Source organism: Opisthocomus hoazin, chromosome 2, assembly GCF_030867145.1.
Source record: "Opisthocomus hoazin isolate bOpiHoa1 chromosome 2, bOpiHoa1.hap1, whole genome shotgun sequence".
In the NCBI taxonomy this organism is placed as follows: Eukaryota; Metazoa; Chordata; class Aves; order Opisthocomiformes; family Opisthocomidae; genus Opisthocomus; species Opisthocomus hoazin.
This window is the reverse complement of record NC_134415.1, coordinates 91473025-91486860: the sequence shown is the minus strand read 5'-3', so window position 1 is coordinate 91486860 and position 13836 is coordinate 91473025. Positions and strand designations below refer to the sequence as shown.

General features: G+C 45.6%; 1 protein-coding gene across 3 annotated transcripts in view; it reads right to left on the bottom strand.

Annotated features, from left to right (window-relative positions):
• The window catches only part of TBX18 (T-box transcription factor 18), a 32347-nt gene extending 18780 nt beyond the window's left edge, over positions 1–13567 (bottom strand). For all 3 annotated transcript variants that reach the window (XM_075410551.1, XM_075410543.1, XM_075410535.1), the window contains exons 1-5: positions 13160–13567; positions 12692–12875; positions 11009–11110; positions 7912–8083; positions 1179–1346 (exon numbers count right to left, since the gene is read on the bottom strand). In XM_075410551.1, the coding sequence (XP_075266666.1) occupies positions 1179–1346; positions 7912–8083; positions 11009–11110; positions 12692–12875; positions 13160–13439 (906 nt within the window). In that variant the 5' untranslated portion in view covers positions 13440–13567. The remainder of the gene's footprint in view (positions 1–1178; positions 1347–7911; positions 8084–11008; positions 11111–12691; positions 12876–13159) is intronic.
• Positions 13568–13836: the final 269 nt, after the last annotated feature.

Here is a 13836-nt window from a genome sequence, read left to right as displayed (position 1 = left end):
TGATTAGAGAATTTATTACCTGCAAATTTAGCAAAGCAACACACAAAATGCCTCTCCTGACAGAACCAAGCCAACAGTGGAGTAGAAACATCTTCACATTTGCATGTTTAAGATGGTTGTCCTGAATCACAGCAAAGTAGGTGCCAGCCTTCCGCTCACCATTTCTGCAAATCCCCAGAGAAGATGGTAGGTACTTAATGCTATCAAATGGCAGGCTGGAATTCTTGAGAAAAATCTCCTGGCAAATGTCATTCTTCACCTAGGAGAGTACACTGCCTAACTGCAATAAAATTTAATTTTAATATTATTTCTGTGTGGGTCGAGAAGGAAATGTGAGAAGACATATTATCTCTAGGCTATTATCCTCCATAAAACAAATGAGCAAACTCCTGCCCAAATGCTTGTAATTCATTTAAATAAATGTTATAGGTACCAAATAATTGTATTTCAGTATTTACATGGCTCTCCTGCTCTTTTCTTTGTAAAGATAGAAAGGCATATACAATTTCCCAAAACATAGCTGAAATAGCTTACGTGGAATTAATAAAATATCACAACACTATGGTGTCACTATGCGCTTTGATACTTAAACAAGTGGTAATAAAGTCCAAATTCCGGAGTCACACAGCCTGCAGTTTACTTTTGACTTTGAATCTGTGCAGACAATGATTTGGACATAAATTGCGGTTTATAACATACGCTGAACGTAGCTAATGAAAATGACTGCAACCTTCTTCAGACCTCAGCTTTTCTGTTAAGGTCCTAGAGTACTGAAACCACTGGAGTCAGGAACACCGGTGTTTTTAAAATTCTATCCAGGCATGTATCTACACTCAAGGATACAAAAACACCTTTAAAAATCAGACTGCTCTTTGCCTTGTGCTTCAATGCTGTATCTATAATTAAGACACGATTAACTATGCTACTTAGACTGTGTGATCTCCATAATAAGACTGACTTTTTATATGCAGGATCTAGCCCACACAGCCTGAAGTCTCAGTTACAGCCTACCAGTGCTGCTGCACTACTACTAGTGAAAGCTACTTGTAATATGAAAAGAGTTTAGACAATGCTTCTTAATGAGTGGTATAATAAACATATCTGCTTTTCTCCTATATCTGACTTCCCTGGTCTACTCTGAAAAGCCTGTGAAGTGCTAAGCAAAAAGCTCAAGTTACCTGTTGATTTTGGTATGCTGTGACAGTAGTGAAAACTGTCTCTGGAAAGGAGAAGGCTTTCACCCCTTCTCCTGAAGGGATAGGCTTGACAGGGGACAGATCATCTCCACAGTCTTTTCGGATGACGTGGACACGAGGCTGATATTTATGCATAGAGTGAAGGATAATCTATGCAGTCATGAAAGGAAAAAGATAACATTTATTAGAAAGGACACCCTGCTGTTTCAGGACTAAGAGCTTTTTGGAACAGATTATGGTATGTGTTTACCATGCCACTTACTGGAAAACAAATGTTTTCTTTAACCTCTGAAGGTTCTTATTACAGTAGCCTAATCCCTGCACATTTACATTACTGACAACCCTAAGCATTTAAAAATTACCACTCAGGAGCTCCAAAATCAGAAACTAGCTCTATTGAAACTGGCTTAAAAAAAAAAAACAAAACAAAACAAAAAAAACCAAGCAAAAAAAAACCTAAAAAACTCCCCCCTGCAAAAAAAAAAACACAAAAAAAACCCAACAAAAACAAAACACCAAAAACCAGGAGTGAAGTCCTGGTCCCACTGGAATTAGGAAAGTTTTGTCACTTTTTTCCACTGGAGCCTGGATTTGATCTAAGAGGATTAACAGCAGCAGCTTTTTTTATTTTATTTTATTTTTGGACCTCTGGGATATGCTTGGAGCAATTTTTTTCCCGATATTCCAAAGGCTGGAAATACATCTTGTTTTGCAAACAAGCTAAGACTCTCACACTCTGAAGAAGCAGAAACTTGGAGTAAAATAACACCAAAATCCAAAGCTCTAACATGTTAATAACCCTAGATTTACAATACATATAAATAATATCGATACACAAACCCCTACAAGCATACAAAGGCTCAGTTAAGAATAAAGCGTAAACAAGAAGTATATGAACTTATAGTGCATAAAATTATACACAAAAATACTTGTTAGTGTTGCTCCCAAATTTTAGAGGTTTAAAATACAGAATTTTCCCTCTGTTTTGCTCAACTTCAGCTAACCACTACTAAAAGAGAACATTTCAAGAAAAAAAATAATTGGAAGCTCAACTATTATTGTTGGAAAGCCTAAGAAATTAGTAACTCGATAAATAAATAGTCCTATGGCTATTGGCCTGTAGAACCACTAATCAGCATTCAAGGGAAGCTTTTTAATTTCCTGCTCCTCGAGTAGCCTCAGAATGTGCATGTGCTGAGGCACTCGACAGAGCCCCCATGCCAGACACCGTGGAAGTTCATTCATCCAAATGACATAGAGGACATTACATTCATTTGGAGAAACTAGAGTTTGGCTAGTTTAATACACTTCGTCCTGGCCAAATGACATGACCCCATTTTGGATAAGCCAAGTTTCTGGATAATCAACGGTTTTATTAGCCTGTCAGTAGGGTTTTGACACTGACATCACAGGCTCCTATTAATTTGCTCAGGGAGCGCCCTATGGATGTTCTCATATGCAGCCTTTTCCCAGTTTCTAAAATCTCTCACAGAGCAAGATTTTTATCATGCAAATGTGTATTCTCTTTTACAACACCCCTTTCAGTTCTCCGCTGGCAAAGGTCTACAAAATGAAAAAGCAGAGAGGACAGCATATTCCTGACCCTGTTTTCCTTGTGAACACCCAGTGATACCAGGGGAGGTACTGCTACAACAGGAGAAAAAATTATCAAGCAAAGCTCTGTTCCACTCTTCAAACCCATTGCTGCTCTGTGCCTTGCCTTTTGCCTGGGTGCCACTAAGCATGCAATGTTCTGCTCCTACCCACCCAGATTACTTCGCCTCATCAGCTCTGTGGTGCAAACTACTGCTTGCCTACGTGGCAGACTTGACCGTGCACGGTTACAACCCAGGTAGCTACTAGCAGCTCTGCTTATATATCAGGTAACAGCAGCATGGAGATGACCACCTCCCACTCCTTATCTAGGTGGCTATTACAGCTACACTGATCCTCATCATCTCTTAAGAGCAACCTGTCTTGGCTCTGTGCTATACTGAAATTTCCTCCACTGACACCGCTGTTAGACGATTAGTAAATCCACAGCAAGAATATTTTTTTTCCTTGATTCTGTACCATGCCTTGTACAATGGGATCTTTGTTGATGATCAGGACTCTGAATTCCTAGGAAAAAATACATAGCTGCAGTGCCCTGGTGAATTAAAGAGCAACACTATGAAGATGAGACTTAAGAGGAGAAGGGGATGCAACACCCGCTCCGAAAACCGCTTAGCTCTGTTGTTCTAAGCATCACCTAAAGGTACTGTGAAGAAAAAGCTAAGGAAAAGGAGATTCTGGCTTTTCACTTTGCATCGCTTGCACATCTAACAGTATAAATGGGATCTAACAGCTTATCTGCAGAAGCAGCAGCTTTCTCTTCTTACCCTAAAGAGCCAACAACAAAAAACGCCCACTGGCATGAGTCCCACCAAACCCCAGACACGAACCGGCCCTACTTTCAACTCACAGTTGAAGAGCCTGCCCTGCTCCACAAATCCCTCACACGGCACAACCAAAATACTTCACGGGGGAATAAATCTCTCCCGCCAAAGGTAAAATTACCCTTTGACCACAGCGGCCATCAAGGCATCATCACCAGGCAGAAGACGCCGCAGCAGGGAGCCCGCAGGTAGGCGACAGGGCAAGGCAGCATCCCGGCACACACAGCTGGGATTCCCTTCATAACGTGGATTTTGAGGGATGCTGCCATGACAAGGCCGCAGAGCTGACCACGAGCGCTGGCACCACCGCGGCACAACCGTCACAGCCACAACAAGCGAGATCCCCATGTTCTCTCGCGAGGGAGATGCCAATCCCTGGCAGCTTGGCAGCGCACAGACTACATAGGGATGTCCCCAACACCAGCATGGTCCTGCCCCTGCCACTGTTTTTGCCAGAAATCCTCCTTTATCCTCCATGCAAAGCCCATGCATTCAGGCTTTCTGCAGTCAGGGAAGCGTGTGAGGCCAAGGAGCGTGGATTCCCTCTTCACAAAGACAAAAACTGCAAGTGCAAATGCTGATGTTTCCCAGCTTTTCATTGTGACCAGAACGTATAACTACCCGTTGACTGTAAGCAGAGCTCGTTACTTGGAGCCAAGTCTGGGCAGAATAACAGTCCTCCTCTGCTTCCAGCCTCACCCCACTTTCAAATGGAGAAAAAAAATAAAACCCCAACCACCAAGGAACAATTAACATGCTAACAGCCTCATTTTCACTAAAAGTTAAAAGATGTTCCTCTGCACCAAAAAATACTCAGTTGAAAAGCATGGAAAATAGCACCAAAAATATCAACTTTTCCCTTCTACTGAAATTCAGACTGAAAACTGCATCAAATCAGAAAAATCAGCCATCTCTCACCAGCCGGAGGGAGAGACGGATTTTACCGTGCAGCACTTACCCCACAGATGAGAGAGAGGTGAAAGGCATTCACAAAGAGCACCCAGACCATGCGCTGCTCAGCATCAGCTGCAAAATGCAGCTCTACCTCTCCTCACCGTCACAGCTCGGAAGAAAGACACAAATGCCACAGTTTGTGCCTTCACGATGCCATCGGGCCTTAATGCATCTACAAGCATGCAACCTTTCCAAAGCAGGGACTCCCTTTTGAGATCAAAAACACCCAAGGAAAACATATCCTTACAAATCTTGCTTCATCTCCTCAGCCTGCAAGTGGAACCCGTGTATCAGAGAGCGTCCTACGTGCAGATGTACTTCAAAATCTCTCCGCAGAACAGCGCTATAAAATTACCTCGTCACGAACTCCCACTCAGAATGCTGATGAAAATAGCAGCAGGCAGCAAGGAGCCCGGAAAGCGTTCGAGCAGCGAAGCAAGTCGTCTTAGAGACGGCTGATCTCCTTTCCCAAGACGCTAATCCCAGGCCAACGCAATGCGAGGGGAGCTGGCTGCCATAAGATATACCACAACAGAAATATCGCACAGGAATACCACCTCAGTGTCTATTTGCAGATATTGTCCCCACTCCCATGGACGTGGGTCACTGCTCTCACTGATTCTGAGAGTTAATACTCTAGAATAGGTAAAAGGGCTCTGGGCTGATCTCACGCAAGCTCCCTACCTCAACATGTGCAAGATCAAAACCTATCCCTGCAGTTTTAACACAAACTCTGCAAATCTGACACCTCTGAGGAGCACAGGAAGAATAAAGGAACAGTTTTGACAAGGATTGAAGCCCCAGAACCAGACAGCATGGAAAGCACACCTGAAGAACAGTTAAATCCCGACACTGCTTCAGCTACTGGAGGACTGATGACAGAGACCCCATCGAGGTTTGTCTGAGCCATTCTGCCTAAGCAGGAGCGGGGCGGGGGGGAGAAAAATAACAAACTTTCTAATAATCTAAAATATACCCCATCTCCCCCACAGGGGTGGGAGAGTCAGAACGCTTGATGTAAAAATAAATATTTGAGGGACAGTACAGCCTTGACCACTAGCTCGTCTAATCCCTCATCCCTCCCCTGGCACCCTCTTGCGAAAAATGGTTCCTTCCTGCTTATGAGAAACAATTGTTTTTTATATTCATCGCAAAATATGATTATTCGTTTTCCATTATTGCTGGAGGCATTCAGAGGCTACACAGCTTTTTCAATACAGCATTCCACACTACCATAGCTTTAAAAGAAAAAATGTACCCATTGGAAGAGACACTTTTCTGCTTTCTGCTTTTGCCTTTTCTGGTAATTATGAATGACATGTTTGCAATTTCCCAGATTTGAGAAATACGAAATTATTTTATAGTCATCCTTCTTTTGTCCTTTTATTTTAATACTTAAATTTCCATTTTGGGGAGGAGGGGCGTTGCCGTAGCTCTGAATCAGTTCAATGTGTCTCAAATCACTGTACTAGGGCCTTGCCTCACTAGTTTCTAAATCGAAACCCTTAACTAAAGGCCAGAAAATTTATATCCCCCCACATTATGAATAATGGTGTGCTGTGTACACTACACAGGTTTCGGTTCAGCACAAAAAAAAAGCTCAGATCTGGGATGGAAAAATACAGTAATACAATTCTCCACATAGCCGAGATTTTATCAGAGGGCAGTCCGCAACTGCAAGGGCATGGGTGGACCACGGCACCACGTATCGCCCCGCTGAAACAACTGAGTGCAAAAACCAGCCAGCCTGCTCTCTCTTGGAAAAGTGACATTTTACCCATTTGCATCTGCTTCACTTTTGAAAGCCTTTAACATAGACTCGGGACTCAGGGAGAACAGCTCCCACTCAAGAAAAGTCACGAATACACGAACGCTGGGGGAACTAAGGGAACTACGCGTGCTAATCTTAACTCCAATGCTGCCAAACGAGACTCCATAACTGGAGTCTTCTGGAAAGAAGTGATATAAAACATCTTTCTTACAAGCCTCAAGGAAAGCACTGCTAACTTCAGAGATGTGAATAACCCCACGTCCTTTTTAAGGAAGAGTGCAATAAAATTAGGAACAGTATTATACAAAAAAGAGGCTTTTTACCCTTGTCATCACATTCTCTAGCTCAGCCCAGCCAGTCTCCTGTATTCTTGCCTCTGTAACACAGAAGTTGTAGCTCCTGCACAGTCTGAGCCAAGTCTCACATAACTCTCCTTTGCAAACACAAACGGGGGGGGGAAATCTCAAACTTGGCCTACGTATTTACAAAATACCTGGCTTAATGTCACAGAGTTACAATGATACTGCCAGATGCATGTAGTACCTTTGTCCTCTGTGCCAGGTACGTTTTCTTTCACTCCCTTCCGTGAAGGAGAAAGTGTCCTGCTTAATAAATTGGGCTGCACCAAGGACAATGGAATCCACATCCTGTCTCAAACCTTGCCTCCAACATCTTAAAACTCTACCATTTGGAACTCGATGTTCCTGCTGAAAGGAAGCCAACATTTGCCATTTATGACGGGATTTTGTAAAATTAAAGACTTCACCCCGACTAAAAACAATCCTCATTTTTTAATTGTTTCCTAAGGTGTCAAGTAAAACTATTTTAGGGATTGCTGGAAAGATACTGGCTCACATCTGTCATGTTTCAACAGTTTTGAAGAGAAAAGGAAATATTAACATAACACATTTTGTCACATTAGATAATGTCATAACTAAACAATTTAGAACTTGCAAACAGAACACTCGTACTGCATACGTCTTCGCCAGTCTTTTCAGAAGTAATGAGCCTCAGCTGTGAAAGGGTCTTACTTCATAAGGTATGTAATAAATCATTATCGGAGTGAACCCAGCTCCCATGTTGTTCGTTTTTGACTGCAATTATTAACACCTCGTGGGATTTCACACAAACGTTTAGGCTAAGAAAATAGTTAAGTGTATTTTTATTCACATGAAGTTATTACACACTATTAATGTTTCTTCTAGCCACTTGTGAACTTTAGCGTCCTTTTTGATCAGAGCAGAAGTTGCGAGTAACACACTCGGTGGGAAAACATGAGAGCAATTCTGCCCCTTCGTACTAGGCAATTTAGCCTTGTAAAGCCTGGCTTTGCAGAAGGAGTTCTGTTTTTGAGGGGGGAGTAAAACAGCAGGCTCTAATAAGCAGTTAATTATCGTAGCAGAAGGTAAGCAGATTTTAGATCTGGACGGTGAGGTTCCAAAACAGCTTTGAAAAGTCAAACCTATTTCTGGCACCCTGAAGCTGTACGTCAGAGCCTTTCAGGGCTGAGCAACGTGCCTACATATAATTCTGCAGAAGAGCAAGTACTCACGTGCCCTTGATCGTCCAGCTCATTATTGGTAAGCTTCAGTTTGTCGAAGCTGATGACTTGTCTCATCCACGTCTCCCCGGAGGCGGGTGAATCGGGGTGAATATAAACACGAGGCGGTACTGGGGAGTCAGCATTACCAGCCACCATCCACTTCGAGCTATGATAAACATACCTATAAAAAGAAAGCAAATACCTGTAACCACAAAACACGAAATAATTTATCAGACCCACTCAGTATGACTAAATCAGGGCCCATACACACAGCAAGAACCCACCAATCAACAAAACATGAAAGGAGACTAAATAAAAGGGGTTTTTTTTAGTTTCAAAACATAGTTCTGGTATCTGCAAAAGTAAGGTTAAACGCCATGCTCTCATCTGACCTTGGTCTTCTTAAAATCAGTAATAGCCCTAACACTAGGCTCCACACTGAGCTTTAAGCTTCTGTCAGCCCACTGATTGCTACAGCTCCGCTCTGAACAGGCATCAGCAAACAAGGAAGAATCTAGTCCTTCATTTATCAAATACAGTATTAAGTCCATATTTGGAAGATTTAACAGGTTGAGCCTAATACAAGAGTCTATAAATAAAGCTATTGAAAGGAAAGAACTTTATGACTGGGAAAAATAATGAAACTATGTCAAACTATGTTCTTGTTGTTTCTGCAAGATCTTGTTGATTTTCTTGAATAGTATCGCAGAAAGGCTTAAAAAAGAAAAAAAACACAGCCCATATTTCATTTGATAGGCCAATGCTGACAAAGTCATTTTCTAACAAAAATAATGTCTGCTTTGGTAGAGAACTTGTTTTAGAGGCTGACGCTTCAAAGGGCAATTTAAAAAGCACTAATTAAAAGCTTCAAGGTATTTTGTTCAAGTACAGTAAAATTCCAGTAATTCAGCTGTATTTAATAAAGACAAGAAAGCCTTTATCAAAACATTTGTTTGTACAGTTCAATTCCTTATTAGAAAGGGACAAACAGCATAAATGGAAATTAAAACAAACTGATCCAATACATGCATCGCTCCATACAATATGTATCAAACTGGAAAATTAAGATCTAGAAGGGTGGTGAAACTCTCTCCTGGAGACAAATTCTCAACCCCAGATCATACAGTCAACAGTTGTAACAGTTTTCATCTATTGAGTATTTGTTGCTCTATACTGAACACACGCTTCCCCTACAAAAGTAAATAAAGTCATAAATACAGATGAAATATTCTGAGCAACAGCTTAAGGTTTCACGTATTTACAAGGTCCAATTTTGCTAGAAATCTAGACCTAGATGTTAGTTTCTTCATTTCCATTTAGTTTTGCTGTCTGCTCTGACAGCTGAAGCGTAGGCTCCACGTGACTGCTGCTGTTTCTTCCAAAAGTAAAGATCTGCGAGACAGTCTGTAAAGCCACATCAGCAGTCAAAGTTAAAATAGCAGTCAATATAATCACAGACCGCACAGCAAAGAATGAAAAGCAGCGTCAAGTCAAACACTTAAAACGTTAATATTTAGCGGGAAGATTCAGCATGTTTTCGTAATACGTAGTTACAGAAATTTAACTTTGCCAACTGAGAAAATACTGCCCCTCACACAATTTTCGTTAGGTTACTTCAGTTAGCTGGGCAGCATGTATCACACTGGCAGGCACTGCAGCTCAGTAGGACTGTATTTATTTTAAATACAATGAGGTTTAAACAACTCATATTCGAAATAATTTCTTTTAGTTTTTAATACAGAAATCTTTATTAATTTGGGAATAATTACCTCGCTTTTTCTATGAATTAAGGAATTGATCAGACCTTCTAGGAATTATAAGCTAAGTAAATGCAGCACATATGCACCACAAAGCAAGAAAAGGGCTTTCTTTTGAGCTGCAGTGGACTGGTGCAGAGAAAAAAAGCAATTTTTCTCTACGTTACAGCCAGAAAAGCCTCTCCTAGCTGTATGTACCAGACATCCTCAGCACCAGCATCTGCACCTTGTTGAAAAACACAAAATCTCAAATCGTCCCAAGGAATGCCTTGCCCACCGCACGAGAACAGGACAAAATCGCAGTCGATGAGGTAGGGGCACGCAAAAAAACACAGGGCAGTGTTTGCTTAGGAAACCAGGCAGCATTCCTGCAGAGCCAAACTTTTTCGTCTGGGTCTGAAATGTTCCCAGTTCCACAACTGAATCTGCGGCGGTTTTCCCTGCATTACGCTAAGTATAGGGTTGAAACAATCAAACCAGCAGTTGGTGGGGACCTGATGCTGCCCACGCTGAACTGCTTGGCCAGGGTCCTCCCGGCCACCGCGGAGCAGGGGATCGCATCTGTCCAGCGAGACCTACAAAACACCTACACCTCGCACCAGCAGCTGCTGCGGGCCCGATCCTGCACACGCTTCCACAAGGACCACTGGCTCCAGCAGAGCCCAGCCAGCTCCCTCGAAACACGACTGCCCTCGCCGCAGTGAGAGTTTCAGCGCCGAACTCCTACTCTTCAGTGTTCGAAGAACGACTACCTTTGTTCCTCACGTCACTCTTCAGACTATAAGGCCGTCAATTCTTTAAAAAACGGTAATGAGAAACATTACCCGTTGTGAATCCAAGCAGCCAAATATCCGAGTGATAAACAGCTTTTAAATTAAATGATATAATCAATTTGAAGCATGACCAAGAAAGCTTATATGCCACTAAATCAGATATCAGTACTATTAATGCTATTAATGTTAACGCCATTTAGCACTAGAAAAATTTGCATTCTCATATTTATTTGTTAATAGGAAATAATTCCCACCGACGTGATGAGGAACAAAATACGATAACATTTCCTGACCGCACCAGAACCGCACTCTCTGAAAGCCAAAGCCTGAGCATCTGCCCACAGCACAGACGTAACATGAGGCAAACATACAAAGAGCTTCAACAAGAATTTCAGTTGGTTTTGCGTATTTGGCACAGTTATGATTTTTTTTTAAAATGCACCGGGATGAATGCAGGAACCTGAAGGAGAGTTAAACACGACCTTCTGCTAATTTATATAGTGTTAATGTTTTCTTCCCGTAGCCAAGCTCCCTGTGGCTCGCATCGTATGATCTTTTGCCTTAAAGTCACCATACCTGTATCTTTTGTTATCCACTGGCACAATATCCATGGCGATATAATACTGCTGGTGTGGGTCTAAACCTGAGATCTTCACTCTCATTGCGGGAAACATCCGCCTGAACATGGGAAGAGAGAGGTCATTTTTAATACGAAACAGACTCGGGGATGGTCATTTAGGAAAAGTAACCGGTTGGTGGGATTTTTCTCGTTCTTCCTTTTAGCCTGCGGAGTCCTTTCGGACGATTACCGTTACAGAGCCATGAAACGGCCCGTTCGACATGTCAAAACAGATTTCGAAAGCGCGCTGAACTCGAACAATGCTCCGTATGTTCGGGGATACGCTCTGGGAGCACAGCTATTACCACATCATTTCAGCTTTATTGTTAGACAGTAAATCACTCGGGGGTCCCGAGGCTCGACTTCGGCAGCACACGCGTTTCAAGCCCCGTTGGAGATCACCGGCTGGAAGCGCGTCCCCGGGGCTGTGCGACCAACCACCTCCACCCCGGAGGACCCTTACGCCGGCGGGGGTGCGGACCCGCCGCCGCGGCTTCCAACCCGACGGCAGCGGGCGGCGTTACCGGCTCTGGCGGCAGCGAGCGGGGCAGCGGAACCCGCGGCGGGGCGGCCCGGACACCCCACCCCCCCCCCCGCCGGGACGCCCGGCTGGGAAAGCCGAGGTGCCACGGGGTGACCCAACAATCTGGTCTTGATTAATAGGGAAGGGGCTTCCCGCCTGCGGCCCGCCGAAGGTGAAGCGCAAGAGCCGCTCTGCCTTTGAAAGGTGTAGTAAAACTTCTTTATTGAAAGCAGAGACGAATCCAGGACGTAATTTATTTAAAAAAAAAAAAAAAAATCACGATTTAGAACTTTCTGCGGAGGAAAAAAAGGGAAGTAATTAATAAAATTAGATGTAATTAAATAAGTAATTAACAGATGCGGTGGTTTTGACGTAAAAATGCGTTTCTTGGCTCGCGTTTGGCAAGAAAGTTCATTCTTGAAGGGAAAAATTAAAAAAAAAGAAAAGAGAGAAAAGTCCTAGTGACGAGCCGCCTGCAAGCTGACGAAAGGTACTTTTCTGTATTTTATAAACCTGAAATCCATTCCAGTTTATCCAGTGTTTGCTGCTGTTCTAACAACAACAACGAATCTCTCTCTCTCTATATATATATATAAAATCAACTAAAAGTCGTTACTGGAAAGAAAAATCCTATCTCCCGTTATTGGGGAGGGTAAACCTGACTGCGGTTAACTAGTTTTCGCCGTTATTTCGGTGCACCTGTAAGATAAAACAGAAAATCCCCGGCCGGACCCTCTCCGGACAAACGTGGCTTTGTGCTGCAGCTCCAAGGCTGCCTTTCAACCGTTAACGAAGCCCCTCCGAAAACGCGGAAAGGCAGCATATGGATTCAATAAAAGACGTTTTGGTAATTTCTAATAAGTTCGGATGCTTTCGCGCTGCCCAGGTTTTCGCCATGTGTATCCAACCGGGAAGGGGGAAAAGCTTCCCCTCGGCAGCGCACGGACGCTCCCGGCCCTCGCCCCAGCCAGGGGGAAACCCGGCACCCCCCGTCTGCCAGCCTGCCTCGGAAATCTGGGGCGCTTGCGGTTTTTCCCCCACTTTTCTTGCCCGCCTGGAAGTTCCCGCCGCCCCCGCGCCCTCCCCGGTCCCCCCGAGCCCCTCGTTCCCCCGTTACCTTCCTGCCTTGGTGATGATCATCTCGGTGCCGATCTCGTGGAAGCGCTTCCAGAGCTCGGCTCCCTGCAGATCCACCCGCGGCGACTGCGGCGTGGGAGGCGGCGAGCCCGGCCGAGAGCCCTTGGGGGAGCCGCCGGGGGAGGCGGGCGGGGAGGCCGCCAGGAAGCCCTCCTCACAGCCGCCTGCGGGGAGAGCGGAGGAAGCGAGCGGGGCCGGGGAGGGGGGGGGGGGGCTCCCTCAGCCCCGGGCGGGCCCCGCTGAGCCGGGCCTGGGCCGCGGCCTTGCGTGCCGGGACGGGACGGGGGTGTTGGGGGGTTGGGGCGACCCGAACGCCGCTGGGCCGCGCTGGGACGTCCGGGCGGCGGGGCGCCGCGCTCGGCTCCCCGCCGCGGAACGCGGGCCGCCGGGGCTGGGAAGGGAGGGGAGCCGAGGCGGGGGAGCGGCGGCGGCGGGCGCGGGCACTCACCGGCGGGGGCGCGGGCGGCGCAGCCCAGCTCCATCTCGCCGCAGGTCCGGCCGGCGGCGGTGGCGGCGGCGGGGGAGCCCTTGGAGCAGCGGCCGCTGCCCGCTTCGTCCTCCGCCGCCTCGTCCTCTCCGCCCAGCTTCCGCCGCTTCGGCTGCCGCGGCGGCGGCTGCTGCTGCTGCTGCTGCTGCTGCTTCTCGGCCCCGATGAGTGCCTCCACGGAGAAGGCGTGAGCCTTCAGGCTCATGGTGGTGCCGGGCGAGGACCGCCGCTTGTCGGCCATGCCCGCCCCCCTACAGACCGCGCATCCAGGCGGCACCGGCACCCTCGCCCTCCCGTCCTCCCGACCGCGCAGGCAAGGGGCTGGGGCTTTTCCTCGCCTTTCTTTTTAAATCCGAGTTATCAGCCAAGTTGTTTTTTTTTTTTTTTTTGGGGGGGGGTGATTTTTTTTTTTAAATAGAAAAAAAAAAATCTATTCCTTTTTGCAGACGCGCTCCTTCTCTCCCCCTCCTCCTCCTCCTCCTCCTCCTCCACGTTCTGCCCCGTCTGACGGGCCAGGCAGGACTGACATGGGTAACAAACGCTCTGCGGACACAAATTAGGGCTTGTAATTGAAATTTGTTGCCTTGATCTGTCAGCACTTCCAGGCAGGAGACCGGTGGGAAGGACCCGCTCATTAG